This window comes from Nicotiana tabacum, chromosome 3 (genome assembly GCF_000715075.1).
Source record: "Nicotiana tabacum cultivar K326 chromosome 3, ASM71507v2, whole genome shotgun sequence".
Lineage (NCBI taxonomy): Eukaryota > Viridiplantae > Streptophyta > Magnoliopsida > Solanales > Solanaceae > Nicotiana > Nicotiana tabacum.
Genome location: NC_134082.1, coordinates 96,269,753 through 96,287,336, shown reverse-complemented (window position 1 = coordinate 96,287,336; position 17,584 = coordinate 96,269,753). Strand labels below are relative to the sequence as shown.

General features: G+C 34.0%; 1 protein-coding gene across 1 annotated transcript; it reads right to left on the bottom strand.

Annotated features, from left to right (window-relative positions):
- Positions 1–705: 705 nt before the first annotated feature.
- Positions 706–6,142, bottom strand: LOC107777323 (putative inactive leucine-rich repeat receptor-like protein kinase At3g03770). The gene is made up of 7 exons (XM_016597316.2): positions 4,249–6,142; positions 3,983–4,116; positions 3,206–3,449; positions 2,034–2,245; positions 1,922–1,947; positions 1,580–1,691; positions 706–1,256 (listed from the first exon to the last, which is right to left on the bottom strand). The coding sequence occupies exons 1-7, from the start codon at positions 5,600–5,602 to the stop codon at positions 1,032–1,034; spliced, it is 2,307 nt and encodes a 768-aa protein (XP_016452802.1). The 5' UTR covers positions 5,603–6,142; the 3' UTR covers positions 706–1,031.
- Between the last annotated feature and the right edge of the window lie 11,442 nt (positions 6,143–17,584).

Here is a 17,584-nt window from a genome sequence, read left to right as displayed (position 1 = left end):
ATAGAGAGGTGGAAACATATTTTGGTCTTTTTCTGCTGGAATTTGTTACTCCCTCCCAAAAGAAGACAAAAATGAGGAGTTCAGAATAATTTGGTGTAATTCAACCACCAAACCTTCAATTTTAAAATTCACCTAGTAATTGGATATTGTAACTACCCTTTAAATAAGCTTCCATCTTTATAGTAAAAAAAAAAAAAAAAAAAAACTTTTAATTTCATAGTTAAAAATACATGTTTAGCTCTTTAAGTAATAATGGTGCTATTCTTTTTGGTACTTAGAGAAAAGTACAGTATTTAATTTTGTCTTTCGAAGGGGAAGGGATTGAGGAGAAGAAGGATGGGATTGTAAATTGGTGGGGACTTCAGTAATTCTGGTGACAAATTGTAAGGGAAGATGAAGATTAATCGACTGGATCAGTAATGACTTTCTTAAATACATTATCAGATTAATGATTTCAGAATCCACTCTCATCAACATGATGAACAGATGAAGATCTTTCTACTGCCTTTTTTTTCTTTATTGAGAACAGCGGCAGTTTATTGGTTAAATACACTGATTAAGATGAAATAACATAAGAGGAAACAGAAATCTTATAGTAGTACAATCACAGTAACTTGCTTCCATGATTTTTCCTCTTGTTGTCATTTGGGACTTCGATATATCGCCCTGCGGAAGAATGAAGGGCAATTTTGAGGTTGGACAGACATTAAGCTAAATCTGTTTCTTTTCTATCCATTCTGAAGGAAGGTAATACAAGTTCATGTGAAGGCTAAGTCTGTTTTGCAACATCACCTACTTCTAGATTCTAAAATTCAAAGAATCGACGAATTTACACTTTTATACAAAGGAAAGGATAACGAGGACAAGAAGCTTGTACATGAATGAGGCTGAGGGTTGCATTCATTTTGTGCTCCCACAACCATAGTGAAGTCAGCTAACTCAACTCCCACTCGAGACAGCAGCATGAGGGGCTCATGCCATGAGCAAATATTCCTGATGAGATGCGGTTGAATTTCTTGAATACCTCATGACTATGTAGTTGCATCAGATTTTTGATCTGCATCAGCTGTAGCCTGGACTTGAGCTGCATACTGCAGGTTCCAGAGGACATCCTCAAACGAGGGGCGGCTCAGTGACTCAGGAGCTATGCATTTGTTGGTGATGGATATTACAATTGACAAAGACTCTTGCGAGCTAGTGATTAGCACAGCTGGATCTACAATTCTGCGCCGACCATCTTGGCTACCAAAGGATGCCTGTCATCCAAAAAGAACATTCGACTGCTGTCACAGACGTTTATTCGAAGACCCAATAAAATTACAAATTTGTGACATGCTGGAGCCATAGAAAAATTCAAATCTTGTTGCAAAGATAATCTTGTGTCAGCTACAGAGTGAATTATGAGTGTTAAGTGAATTTTGGGATCTGTACTTTTAAGTTTATAGCAACCAGAGTCTTGAACAGGAATAACGTTTATAAGTTATCCCAAAATGCAAGAGATGGAAAGAAAGTTTGTGATCCACAATTTATCTACTGTAAATGACAAAGGAGTTGCATATCAAAATTAGCAGTCCCATACCATTTCATTAAGCAAAAATGTTTCTCCTTTTCCACTAACTATAGGACCCACCAGCGACTCCAGTAATATGAAACCAAAGTTATACACATCGTCTTCTTTCTTAGTCATGTGCCTGCATAAGAAAAAAATGCAGCAAAATTGAACCTTACCAACAGCTATAGTTGAGAATAGATGCCTCTGCTCGACATGATTGAACTGTCATTGAGAAGCATTTCCATCTATCCTCTAAGGGATGCCATAATCAGAAGAGGCAATAAAGGAAAATATATATCACAGTTGTACTAGGAATACAAGTAGCAAACAGACTACTCTGCAATTCTATTTGAGGAAAGAGTTGCATACCAGGAGTTGTAGCCATCTCCTTTTGCCTGAAAAAGGAAATCATCAGTATCAGATATTACACTGTCACCATAAAACATATAACCTTGACCATCTGAATATCAATTTAACATACCTCAACTTTTTTACTTTCTTCCATAAGGATTGACATTCCATAATCACTAAGTTTTGCAATCTGATGCTCGTCAAGCAGTATATTGTTTGTCTTCAAGCTATTTCCATATGAAGGAGGAATTACGCCCGTGTGGAGAAAGTGAACAGACTTGGCAACACCAATCAGAATTGCCAACCTGTCTGACCACTTGAGGACCTTTCCTGGAGTAGTTTCTGCAAGTAAACATGATGATTTACACAAGCTCAACATGTACTCCCTATAGTTCATTGGACATATCAGGATAGATAAAAATGAATAACAACAAAAATAAAAATAGGCGCCAATGCATTTTGCAGTGGAAGTGTCAGCCCACAAACAATTCAAAGAAGATCATGTATATCTCCATAATTGTTTTGAACAGGTAAGTAATACATGTATAGCTCCATAAATTAACGAAATGCTAACATAGATTGCTTATATCTCTATAGATACTTGAAATGCTAACACAGATTGTTTCATCAAACTACACTAATTGCTTTTCACTTCGTTGTAAAATTTCAGATCTCAAGCTTGGATAAACAGAGGGAAAGAAACTACCCAGACGATCCTGAAAAACAAAAATACTTTTTTATTCAACTAGCATAATGTGCCGCCTCCTACTAAATGGAGCTTTGAGGCAGTGAGTCTTGAACAGCTGGTATTTGGCTTAAAGAGGCAAGTCAAAAATCATTAATCACTCTTAGTTGAAGTAAATGTAAAGTGACGTGAACATGAATATCAGTACACTGCAACAGTTGTGTTAATTTTCATGTATTGGATTTCAACAAGTACTTCATCAAGTTACTTTCTCCTTGCTTGACTACATATCTAAAAGTACTCCTTCTCATTTTCTAGTTATGTTGGACAGCAGAAGCATGATTCATGAACTTTCTGAATTATCAAACATGAGCTCTCCACGATGAACTCATGTACAAAACAGAATTACCAGACTCGCATGTTCTCTTTGTTTGACCCCTCTGCTTATGGTACTTGATGACTTCTGGTGAGAAAATTATTGGTGCCACAAAGCAATGAATTCACGTGTTTCTCCTCCTACAGAAACTACCAGCAATATGCATGTACCTTTTGATATTCAATCAAGTATATCTGTATATGTCTATGCAAATGTTTACTGAAACATTTATACCACTGACCTGAAAGACGAGCACGCAAATTTCCACAAGGAATAAATTCATAAACCAGAAAAAGTCTGGGGACAGTTGAGTCATCTTGCACTCCACCATCAATGCAGTGACCCAGAAGACTAACTAAATGTGGGTGGCGAAACTTTGATAGCAAGTCCATTCGGAGTTTGAGGTTCCAACTAGTGCATCTTCTATAAATGATCAATTCCCTTACAGCAACATGGGTTCCATTCTCTAATTTTCCCTTGTAAATCTGAGATGGAGAGAAATGTTAAAGATGTTAACTAAACAAAATTGTCCATTTCTAAGCACCAAAAAGAAATGGCTTGGGACAACAAAAAGAGGGCTTGAAGAGGCATCGACTAATTGCACATGCACTTTACATAAGCGATGCAAGGGCGTTCCCATTAATATTAATTGTCATTAAGTTCAGTGGGTGCCAAATCAAAATGTGAATTGCTCTTTTCTTGACCACCATTATATGGTATTAAATTGCAGAGTCAAGATACATATATAAAGAATACAACATTTATGCACATAGACAATCCATCATAAATGGAAAAAAAGAAACTCTCTACTCCACTGCTTATCTTGGTGACTTGTGCATCCATTTCAGTGTCTGGTAAGAGTTAGTATGCATCATATGGATGAGAATTTATTTTAGCAAAATAATATATTTTTCCGAAAAACATACGATGACTATTGAAAGGATATATGAAAGGAAACAATATCCTATGCCCTCTCCCCACAATTAGTTAGGAAGCATAAATAGTTTCAGAGAAGTACTTTTCCAATGGAGCCTTCACCGAGTAATGCTGATTTATTAAAGTTTTCTGTTGCTTCTTTCAACTCTTCCATGGAGAACACCCGATATGATGGGGCACCTTGTGATCCTAGTGCTGCTGCTTGAGAAATGATTCCTGAGGTAAAATAAGTTAAAGAAGCTCTTATCAAATCCAAGAAAAAATTGAGTCGACTGATGGAGAAACATTTCACCAGAAAATCTGCCTTTTTAGAGTTGAAATTGAAAATGACATCAAATTACAACTTACTAGCATTTGCCAGGAGCTCAGCGGAAATATTAGGTTGCGCATTATCTTGCACTACTTTGGGAAACACGTACTGATCGACATTGTGATGTGCATGCTGTCTTCTACAGAAGATGAGAAGCACAGCTGCCAAAAGCACCACAAATATTACAGTTCCCCCAACAACACCAACCAATATCGCTATCTCTTTTCCTGTGTTGTGTTTCTTTGCCAAATTTGATTCTTTGCAATATGGCTCCGAATGCTGATATTGGGTACCAACAGACAAGCAATTTCCACTAACCTTAACAATTCGCTTATCTGAACTGGCGTTCAAGCAAGAAGGAACCATACCAACCAGTCTATTATCAGAAATATCAACAAAACCAAGTTCACCCCCACAATTGAGATTTTCAGGAAGCGAACCGTTCAGAACATTAAATGCTAAATTCAAGTAACTAATACTTGGCAAAGAGAACAAATCAGCAGGGGGCATTCCAGTAAGAGCATTATTCGACAAATCTAGGTGTTGAAGTTGATTCAATTTGCGAAATTCTTCAGGGATCTCACCCGAGAAAGCATTATTGCTAAGCAGAATAGTTGTCAATCCATGTGGCAAGGGTGGCAGTTGAGAATCCAAATGATTTTCTCTTAAATCCAATAAATGCAAATTAGACAATGCACTTAAATCAGGTAATTCACCAGAAAGTGCATTGTGTGACAAAACAATATCAGCTAGGCTTGTAATTTTAGTAATTGAAGTAGGAATTTGACCCTTCAACCTGTTATTCTTCATGCTTAAAATAGTAATATTTGGCAACAAATCCAACCAAGCAGGGAGAGTATCATTGAAAAAATTGCCATCTAATGTCAAAGTATGAAGCTTCACAAATGTAGACATCTCAAATGGAATTGAACCATAAAGAAAATTTGAACTCATATCCAAAACTTCGAGATTCGACAACCGATGAATTTTAGCAGGTAAGGGTCCCCAAATGCCTAAAGAAACCAAAGTTAGAACCTTTAAACTACTCAACCTTGTCAAAGTGGTAACAAAAGATTCAATGGAGAAATGTTCGGATAAGGTATTGTTTGGAACTGCAACTCCATGAAATTCGTTGACTTTAACTAGCTTATCACCCTTGATTTTGAGCTCAGTAACAGAGTTATCCTGACAAATAATGCTCATATTCAATGTTGAACCCAAATTGCAAAAGTCATCATTGTAATTTTCCCAAACATCCAGCTGCACTGGATATTCTAAGTGCTTTCTTAACTGAAGGAGAATTTCAGTTTCATAGGACCTTAACTGATGAGTATTTTGGATCAAGAAACCCCACATGAATAAAACTGTGACAAATACCTTTAACCACCCCATTTAACAGTCTTCTTCAAATGGAGCCTAGAAATGCAAATCTTGAAAAATACCCATTAAGAGAAAAAACAAATAAACAAGCTAAACTGAGTATCAAAGGAATGTTTTTCTTTTTCCTGGCAGAGATATATTGAGAGAAGAGAAAAAGATAGAAAAACAAAAAGAATAATAAAGCCACTCTGGGGTCAAGCCAAGAGAGAGCTCTATAATGAAGCACTAATAAATGGGTATTTGTACGGCTAAAAAGGTGGAATTAAAAGAAGAGAAATGTTTATATAACGGAGAAGTAGTTGGAAAAAGAGTACCCGACAGAAGAAGGCATTAATTGGAACATGCATTCAATTCAGAAGATGAGTGAGTGGTCTATCGCGAGTTTCCTGAGGCCTCTGCCATTAATGGTGACCGTCCGTCCGGTTCGGTTCTTTCTGAAAATGGCTCTTATTACTACTGGTACTATTTTCACTCTTCCTCACTCCAGTACTGTCCTCAATATAGTTTACTCTGTGTGACAGTTTTAAATAGCTAGCAAAAGAAGGTTTGTTTGGCCTTTTAGCTGTTTCAAAAGTAATATATATTACTACTAGGGAGTATCACATTATGTTTTGAGGATTTTGTTTAATCATCTTATTCGGACTCATACTTGACTAATTCAAATTCCTATCATAAGATCAAATAAGAAAGACATTACAAGAACAATAATTGTTCGGTATAATCTGCAAGCGAAGTCAAGAAAGGATAGCGTATACATAGACCTTATTCCTTCCTTGTGAAAGTAGAGAGAGTGTTTTCCGAGAGACCCTCCGTTCAAAAAAAAAATATAGTCACAATATAATTGAACAGAAATACATCAATGAAGAAGCGATGAAAAAAATAAAGCAATAACGAGAAGCAATAACAGCATAATAATAAGACAACGGAAGCAAAAGAGAAAACATGTTAGTAATAGAGATCTACGTATTAGAAAATACGAGAGAAATGATGACAATACATGTATGAAAAAGAAATACGTTCTGTGACCTACTAACCTTATACCTTAATTTTCGACTTTCACATCCTCTTATCAAGAGTCATGTTATGCCTAATGTGTCATGTTCTGCCTAATGAACTCTCCCCTAATATTTTTTTGCCTACCTCTATCTCTCCTCATGCCTACCACGGTCAACCTCTCGCACCTCCTTACCGTGGTATCTGGGCACCTCCTCTTCACATGCCCGAACCATCTCAACCTCGCTTCCCACATCTTGCTCGCCACAGAGTTCATTCTCACTTTGTCCCAAATATCTTTATTCCTATCTTATCTCTCCTAATGTAATACTTCAGACTTTAGATAGAGTCCCACATCGGCAAAACACAAGAGAGATGCTGGGTATATAAGTTAACAAGCCCTAGACCCTAGTGAAACGTTTTAAACCCGTGAGGGCCTAGACCCAGAGCGGACAATATCACTAGCGGGCTGAGCTGTTACAGATGGTATCAGAGCTACTCTAGACAGAGTCTCACATCGGCAAAACACAAGAGGGATGCTGGGTATATAAGTTAACAACCCTTAGACCCTAGTGACCCGTTTTAAACCCGTGAGGGCCTAGGCCTAGAGCGGACAATATCATTAGCGGACTGGGCTGTTACAGATGGTATCAGAGCCACTCTTGTGCCAGCCTTGCCGATGGTGAGTCAGAGTTCAACTGAGTTTAGGCAAATCCCGGTTAGGTGGGGCAAACCTCGATGTTGAGTCTAGGCGAATCCCATGCGGTGGGGCAAACCTCAGCGAGGACACTGAGTCCATAAGAGGGGGTGTATGTAACACCCCAAACTTTAGACAGAGTCCCACATCGGCAGGCTGAGTCAGAGTTCAACTGAGTTTAGGCAAATCCCGGTTAGGTGAGGCAAACCTCGATGCTGAGTCTAGGCGAATCTCATGCGGTGGGGCAAACCTCAGCGAGGACACTGAGTCCATAAGAGGGGTGTATGTAACACCCCAAACTTTAGACAAAGTCCCACATCGACAAAACACAAGAGAGATGTTGGGTATATAAGTTAACAAGCCTTAGACCCTAGTGACGCGTTTTAAACTCGTGAGGGCCTAGACCCAGAGCGGACAATATCACTAGCGGGTCTCCGCATGATACAACATAATCAATCTAACAACTCTATAGAACTTACATTATGGGAACATTATCTATGAGATAAGTAAAGACATTATCTATGAGAAATTTCTCGGATTCTAAACTTAGATTTGAACTTTTAATTAAAGTGAGAATTAGCTACCCCACCACATCTCCTGAAAGCATTGAAAATTTGCATTAATTAAATTACCACAAATTTCACACTTGAAAAAGAAAAGTAGAGTTGGAGAACTGTTACTATTACTACTAGTAGTTTTTTTAGAAGATAGTTGGTTTAGATGTCTTCTACTCTTGATGTGTTTGGTTTTATAATTTTATGGGAACATTTCTAAATATTAAATCTAACGTGGTTGGTTTAGATAACAGATCAATATCATTTTTCAAAACAAACAAATTAAACGATTTCCAAAAATAGACTACTCCCTTCTTTCTAATCGCATAAATTTGTTTGACTAAACACAATAAAAATCAGAAAAATTACAAGATATTTTGTCACATAAATTAAAAATGTATAAATTCAAAATTGCCTTGTATCAAACAATGTATTTTTTGCGCGGAATGAACAATACAAGAAACCATTTTTTATTTTTTTTAAAAAAAACAAGTTATTTTCATGCTAAATTGAAATTTAAATCCTAGATAGGAGTAGTTTGTAAATATGAAAATGCTAGTCTGTTGGACATAAAATTGAAAAAAAAAAAAAAAAAAAAAGAAGAAACCAATGCAGGCAAAATGAGAAGAAGGGAGTACTAGCTATTTTAGTTTTTCAAATCTATCTAATTATCTAACCACTTGGTTTTTTGAAAAATTAGTCAACGAAGTTCAAAACCTAATGACAATACTTAATTAGTGGAGTACTAGTTTCTTAATGAAAAACTGGAAACAAAGCTAAATAAAAAGCATATATTACTTTCACTTTTTATGCATATGGTGTTATTGCAACAACCAAAAAAAAAAAAGCTCTCGTAGTTGCGCTTTTCGCTATCATCTTTAATTTTTTTTAATTTAAGGTTAATGATTAGTGTCTGATTTATAATTTGACTACTACTTTTGAGATTGAATCTAATGAGCCCACTTCTGTGTTTTTCCCTCTTTGTCAGCTATTGATGCTTTATTCATGCTCATTGTCCAATAATATGTATTAAAAACTTTTTAAGTCACTTGTCCTTAATTGTCCTTGGGATTTTATCTTAAGTCACTTGTCATTTGAGGTTTATGACTCATAATTGTAACTCCTTCAAGATGTTAAGCAAAAGATTAGTCAAAATAGTGTAAATAATACGTGCTCTTACATGAAAATATCCCCCCAAAAAATTGTATACCACTCCCTCAGTTTCAAAAGGAATGAACTTATTACTCAAGTGATAAACACCTATCTCCAACCTTGAGATTGCAGGATCTAGTCACTAAAGAAGCAAAGTGGGGAGCTCCTGATAGAATAAAAAAATAACTTACTCTCTCTGTTCCATTTTGTGTGAACCTATTTTCTTTCTGGTCCGTTCCAAAAAGAATGACCCATTTCTAAATTTGGTAACAATTTAGCTTAAACTTGCAATTCTACCCTTAATGAGAAGCTTTTATAACCGGAAGAAATTAAAAATAGTCAGATTTACAACTGGTCGTTCAAAAATAGCCCAGTTTCAAAAGCAATCGAAATTTAGCCACTTTTCATGTAAAGATAAATCTGAGCGAAAACACTGTTCAAAACCCGGAAAATACGTCAGTATATTATCCTGAAGTTCCAGCATAAGTATGCTTGAACTCCAGCATATTATACTGGAGTTCCAGGATAAGTATGCTAGAACTCCAGCATAATATGATGGAGTTCCAGCATAAGTACACTAGAACTCCAGCATAATATACTGAAGTTCCAGCAAGTATAATTGTCCAGTATAATATACTAGAGTTTGGAGCACCGGTGCTCCAGTCTCCAGTATATTATACTAGAGTCAGCAAAGTATACCGGTCCAGCATAATATGCTGGAGTTCATACACAGGTGCACCGAACTCCAGTATATTATGCTGGACCAGTCTCTGTTGCAGCAAAATAGTGACTATTTTTCATTGACTTCGCAAACGCTGACTATTTTTGAATGACCAGTCCGAAAACTGGCTATATCGTGCTATTTATACTTTATAACCACACAAATACTCTGGGCCCTTTTTTAACTCGTTTAGGACCACACATTTTAAAAGTCTCATTTTTTCTTAAATTCCGTGCCCCTTGAAACAAGTTCACATAAATTAGAACGGAGGGAGTACTATTCTTTGGAGAGTCAAATAAAAAATATTTTGATTATGGTTTTTTCAAATAATTGTTAAATATTCTAATTATTAATTATTGTGATTTCTAATATTCTTTATATAATTGTTACATAAATTCTATTTTTTTTTTAAATTATGTCTAAATATATATCAAAAAATTATTCCCTCCGTTCCAAAATAGTGATTTTTTGGGCTTTTTTATTGTGGTCCAAAATAAGTGATTTTTCTAGATTTTAAGAATGAATTAATTATTTTTTTCTTACATTGCTTTTGGAGTAATTAATATTGAAGTATGTGTTAGGAATGTTTATGTGAAGAGATAGTAAAAATTAATATAATTAATTTAATTACTAATTAATATTAAAAAATAAATTTCTTAATATGTATGAAAACAATCAAAAAATTACTTATTTTGGACCAGATAGAATAGTCAATTTGACAAAGGGGTATATAACACGGGTGCTCTGCTATTCTAGAAAGAGAGAACACTTTAGCTGATTGAAAAAGGACCCACATCCTACGCAAAGGCCCACTCTACAGTCTGTTCTGACTACGAGGCCACGTGTTACAGGCAATACTATTCAGCTTTCCCAATCCCATAAAACTGCTCTTAAAAAAATAAATCCCACCAAACTTTAAAAACAAAAAAGGAATTAAAAAAAATCATGTCTTTCCACGCCGAGGCATATTTTGTCAGGTCCTAAATTTTTATGTATATGTTATGATAAATATCATATTATGGTGGATATCTACTCTTCATTTATGATCTTCGTGTCAAATGCTTAATGACATATTGAATGACAAATTTTCTATGTTCAATGACATATTCCATGATATATTTTCTTCACTTTTCATGTCTATATAGAAGCCTTGTAATAGATAGAAAAATGCACACAATTGAAGAAGAAAATCTCTTCCTTTCTCTCTATCTCTATTTCTTGTTCATGTTTTACTAAATTATCTTTATTTCTTATTCATGTTTTACTAAATTGCTTTAATTTCATAACACGTTATCAGCACGAGTCTCTAACCAATTGTATATATATCTACAAAAAATTTCCTACATCCGAAAAGATTGCAATTAGAAGTCATACATATCATCTCATGGTTAGATGTAAAAAAAACTACATATAGTAAGTAATGAAACGTACGAAGGTATAATTATCTTATACTTGTTATTTCTTTAATATCTCATATGCACACAACTTCGTACTACACCGTATTGCATAAGCACATATTAATATTACATTTTTTATATCACATGAATGGAATGACATTTTTGAAGTTCTATAAGTGAAAATCATAGTACCAGTTAATTGTTAATATGATGCATGTCATGGTAACCATGGATATGTTATATAAGTTGTCTTATGTATATTTGTGTGTTAAATATCTTCAATATGTCTTGCCGCTTTTAACATTTTCTTTTACTTTGATGAATATTTTTCTATTTTGGGTTTTTACACTTGCATATAGTTAAAAAAAAGAATAAAAAAAAATTGGGTCATACTGATTAGAAGCATAAATCATCTTGAAGAAAACAAGAAATACTTCACATCTTTATCTAGGTTGATTAATTACTTCTTTGAAATTTGGAAAATAAATCAGCTACTGAGAAAGTATACTTCATAATTTATGGTCGTATTATTTGAAAGCAAACAGTGATTAGTATGACTACTAGAAAAGGTATTTTCGAGTATCCATGATCTACTTGATGATTGCTACTGACTTACCATTTTCAAGTATTTTATATAAATGATGCATAAGCTACAACTGGTAAGTTGTTACCTATAATGTCACTTTTCAGGTAATATAAATGCTGAATTTATGTATTAGTACCATATATGTGTGGTTACCTATATGTTGTACTTTGATAAATTTATTCATTAATTACTTGGTTGAATTGAGTGAAGGAAAGTCATGACATTAAATCAAATCCAATAGGTAGGGTATACCCCGAAAACAATAATATTTTTGAAAGAGGCTCAATAAATATTATGACAATGATTTTATGATCCATTTAAACTCTAATAGAATTTAGAAGAAATATTCTGACTACAAACGGTTGTATTTTATATAGATGCTACAAATAATTGATAAAGCTTTACGCTGATTTGAGATTTGTACACTTATTTAAGAAAATAAATTTGATTTGTTAAGTTGCAAATTAGTTGTGTACAACTTTATTGGCATGTGATTGAAATTAAGGCTTGAGAATGAATCTCAATATTGTTTAGCCTATTATGCCATTATTGAGGGTAAGACATCGGGATCAAGTCCTGATGCTCCATAATGATAAGAGTTTGGTTTGAGTCCCAATTTATTATGGCCTAACATGCATTTATATTGGTAAGACATTGGGTTTGAATCCCAATGTACCATATTGATGATATAATAATGACTAAAGAAAAATAATATATTTTTCATGAAAAGGCATGAAGATTGTCCCACTTGATTAACTCCATTCTTGAAGTGAATGTGGTAGCAATGCATAATAAGTCTAAATGAAGACAAGTGGTTGAACAATGAACGTGAACGCTCCAAATAATAATAATCATCACAATGATTATAAAAGGAGAACAACAAGGGTTCTCAAAATAGTCCTTCAAAATGTGAAGACAATGTTTACCATCAAATTGGTATGAAACACATCACTGATTATAATCCATTCTTTGAAGAGAATGTGACTTGTGATAAGCATTGAGAATGCAGACTCATTCCTAAAGGTGAATGTGGTAATATGTGATAAAAGTAATGAATAAAGAAATGCAAGGCATGATGGGATGAATAGCACACAACTCACCTTTGAGGGAGGTTTGAATGAAATAAAGGGAATAAATATTATTGTGTGGTTACATGAATATGTCATTGGTCTCGTACATGTGATACACCAAAATATTTTAGCATGCCTTATAAAAATTATTAAAGGGAAAATTAAAGCAAGAAATGATTTTGCTTATGATAATTTTGACCATGACAATTTATTATGATATAATTTTCTCAGTGAAGGAGACATTTACCATATGAATAGTATGACAAAAGATCTTGTAGTAGAAAAGTTGTTAAGAGCTTCGAAAAAACTAATTTGTTACTATCTGAATGAATAAAATTATTCATGACATTGATATTATAAAGTCTCAAAAGAAACTTTTTGAGTTTCAAATGTATAAGTCAAAGTGGTTGTCATATTGCGACATTAAATGAAAGGAAGATTGAATATCTTCTCTATAATCATATCGGGTAAATATGAAAGGTTACCCGATTTTGTTTCTATTTGTACTACACAAATATAAGCATGATGCTTGAATCATATGTCACAAGTAAACTACAGGTTTACTAAAACAAATAATAGTTGGCATAACCGGTTGACCATCCCGGTTCAATTATGATGCGAAAAAATTAATTGAGAATTACATTGGCATATATTGAAGAACAGAAGATTCTTCAAAAATTCTCTTGTGTTGCTTATTCTCATGATATATCAGTTAAGGTTGGGATTGTATCCCTTGATTTCTGGAACAAATAAAAGGTGATAAATATATGGGCCTAGTCACCTGCCATGTGGATTGTTTACCATTTTAATAGATGCATCTGTTCTATGGTCACATGTGCATTTGTTATCAACTTGCAGTTTGGTTTTTGCAAGATTGTTTGCTCAAATTATTAGAGCATAATTCTAGAATATAAATTATGATGATTTATCTTGATAATACTGGTTTAAATCCAAGTTGGTTTAGCAGAAATTGTATGCCTCCAATTATAGCTAAATCATTGGTTATGAGAACAAAACTCCCAAAAATGAAATTTGGTATGAGATGTATTATCTAATATACAGCAACACTTGTACGCATCTAACCAAGTTATAAAAATTTCTCCCTATAACAATCGGTTAAGGATAAAGAACCAAATAATTTCTATATAGAAATATGGATGTGATATATAATTTAATTATGCCACCAAAATGCACAGAGATGAGTTCCCAAAGAAGCTTGAGAAATGTGTTGGTGTTCCCAACATTAGGGGGAGAAAATGGGCGGCTGAGAAAGTGATACGTGAAATGAATTATTATGAATACATATAGATTCTCGTACAAGAAAATATGAACTTGATGTTCATGTGATAATTCATTTATAAATTATTGTCAGACGCATTTGTTGACCCTAAGTTAATTGTCATATTTCAGATGCTAATGCTCCAAATAGAATAAAGTCCACGAGGGACAGAGTCTATGGCACGCATGAAGCGTAACATACCAATCAGTTCCAAAGATAAAACTCCTTGAAGAAGGAGAGGGGCAAATATTCAAAATGTCATAATAAGGAGGCAAGTGCCCTAGAAGAGCACCACGACATAACACTTCATAAGTCCTTATGGGAGAGGCTCAGGTACCTGAAAATAATGAGATAAAGAGATCTCAATAAGTTATGTCTTTATTAGGTAATAATGGAACCGACGTAAAGTGATCATCGACGATATTGTTAATATAATGTAGCGCTCGATATTATTAATATTGACGAGGATCTTGAGCTCAAATCTGTCATGAAATTTGGACAGATAAATGATTGGCCAAAATAAAATTAAAAAAATACGCAATCAAGATTTATTTCACCTGAAAAATGTGAAGTTGGACAGATAGTCCAAACACCTGAAAGTATAAAGCCAGTGAAGGTATAAATGTATTTTTGTGCGAAGAAAGACAAGTCGATAGACATAAAGACGACTTGTGTCACAAGAAGATTTGTAAATTTCCTAGCATTTCAGGTTTTAATCTGGCAATATATGAAAAACTTGATATTCATATAATGGAAATTATTGAAAGATTTAAATTGTTCTGAAGCATATTATGGTTTCCAAGAAATTTATTAAATAAAGCTTCAATAATCTTTATACGGATTGAAACAATCAGGGCGCATGTGGTATAATCGCCCAAGAGAGTACTTGTTAAAAGAAGGGTACAAGAATAATTTAATTTGTCCTTATGTCTTTATAAAAGGATCTAGATTTGAATTTGTTATAATCGCAGTGTATGTTGATGATTCAAATATCATTAGAACTCTTGGGGAGCTTCCTGAAGCAGTATACTGTTTAAAGAAAGAATTTGAAATGAAAGATCTTGTAAAGACAAAAATAAAATTTTATCTTGGTTTACAAATTGAGTATATGAAAGATGAAATTTTTGTCCATCAATCAACATACACTGAAAAGATGTTAAAGTGATTCTATATGGATAAAGCACATCCATTGAGTACCCTGATGGTTGTGAGATCACTCGATATAAATAAAGATCCGTTCATACCTCATGAAAATACTGAAGAACTTCTTGGTCCTGAAGTACCACATCTTAGTGCAATTGATTTACTAATGTATCTTGCTAACACTATAAGGGGTGACATAACTTTTTCAGTTAATGTCTTAGTAAGATATAGCTCTGCTCCTACAAGGAGACATTGGAATGAAATCAAACATATATTGCATTATCTAAAGGGACTACCGATGTGGCTTTATTTTATGGCAATGATTGCAATTTCGATCTTGTTGGTTATGGCGATATAGAGTATTTATCTGACATACACAAGGCTTTATCTCAAACATGCTATGTGTTTACATGTGGAGGCACTGTCATATCTTGGCGATCGACTAAGCAATCAATCGTGGCTACTTCTTCTAATCATGCTGAGATAATTGCTATTCATGAAGCAAGTCGAGAATGTATTTGGTTGAGGTTTAATATATCTTATCCGAGACAAATATGATTTGAAGTGTGACAAACTACCCATAATTTTGTATGAAGACAATGCAACATCCATAGCCCAATTGAAGGGATGATTCATAAAAGGAGATAAGACAAAACACATTTCACCAAAGTTATTTTTCACACATGATCTTCAAAAGAATGGTGATATCAATGTACAACAGATTCGTTCAAGTGATAATATGGTTGATTTGTTCACCAAATCTCTACTGACGTCAACCTTCAAGAAACTGGTGTACAAGAATGGGATGCGAAGGCTAAAGGATGTGAACTGAGGCTCTCATCAGGGAGAGTTAATACGCGGTGTACTCTTTTTTCCTTACAAGGTTTTGTCCCACCGAATTTTCCTTGCAACGTTTTTAACGAGGCAACCAAAAGGCGTATTTCTAAATATGTGTACTATTTTTCCTTCATTAAGATTTTTTTTTCCCATAGAGTTTTTTCCTAATAAGGTTTTAACGAGGCACATTATTTATGGACATCCAAGGGGGAGTGTTATGATAAATATCATATTATGGTGGATGTCTACTCTTCCCCCATGATCTTCATGTCAAATGCTTAATGACATATTCATTGACATATTTTCTATGTTCAATGACATATTCCATGACATATTTTCTTCACTTTTCATGCCTATATAAAGGCTTTGTAATAGATAGAAAAATACACACAATTGAAGAAGAAAATCTCTTCCTTTCTCTCTATCTTTATTTCTTGTTCATGTTTTACTAAATTGTCTTTATTTCTTATTCATCTTTTACTAAATTGCTTTTATTTCATAACAGTATACACTTTTATATCTTTGTAGGGTATTTTTCTATAGAATACACAACCTCAAATTAATTTAATTGTTTGTATAATACATTATATAGTTATCATGTTATTCTTTTTTCATTTATGTGAATTCCGCATCTTTTATTTACCCTTTCAGTTAATCCATAAGACTCGGTGCTCTGTTCAAAGTTCAAAATTACATGCAAATTTCACATGAAAGTACGAGCCAGCTTTCTTTTACTCATTTCCTGTGATAGCAAGGGGTATTCGAAAATTTTATTTTGAATCTTATACGACTGACACTAGTTGTATGAGTTAACTTTTTTATCCAACAATTTTGTGGACTCAAATTTCTGTGGACCCCGAAGTGTAAGATTGGGGTCCACAAAATTGTGAGACAAAAAAGAGCCTCATACAATTAGTGTCAATTGTACAACTAGTGTTAGTTGTATGAGACACAAAATAAAACTTCTCCACTTGTTTGAATTAAGGGTTTCTTATTAACAGTAACGTCAGGCGTTGCCACGACGCTCCAGGAAAAATACCTTAACTGTTTATATGAAATTAAATAATTTAATTTTTAATTAAGAGTTGCAAATTATAGTGAAAGCATATATTAAACATGTAGAAGCATATATGCATAAGCCGCATTTATGCTTCTTATTCACTGATTTTGTGAAACACCGACGGATACAAATAAGTTTTTTTCTTCTTTTAATTGCAGCTGATCAGTCTATATGCCCTATTTGTTTCCTTTCCATTTTATTTCAGAATAATGTGCAAAACCATCGATAATTTCAAAGAATCAACAAATAATAGTAGGTGAAGGCGTGAAGCTGGTGATGTTAACTTGCTTATGATTAATGGGAGTACTTTTAAGACTCAAACTTGCAATCAGTGGCTTAGTGAATTAAAACGAGAAGATTTCTCCAAAACCAAAAACAAAAGTCGAAGAATACAAATCACTCCTTGATGACAACTAATTATTCCTTTTTAGAGTAATGAAAGGAGTATTATTACCATTATTAATATTTAACTTTTTCTAAGTTGGCTATTTGGACTCTAGTTCTC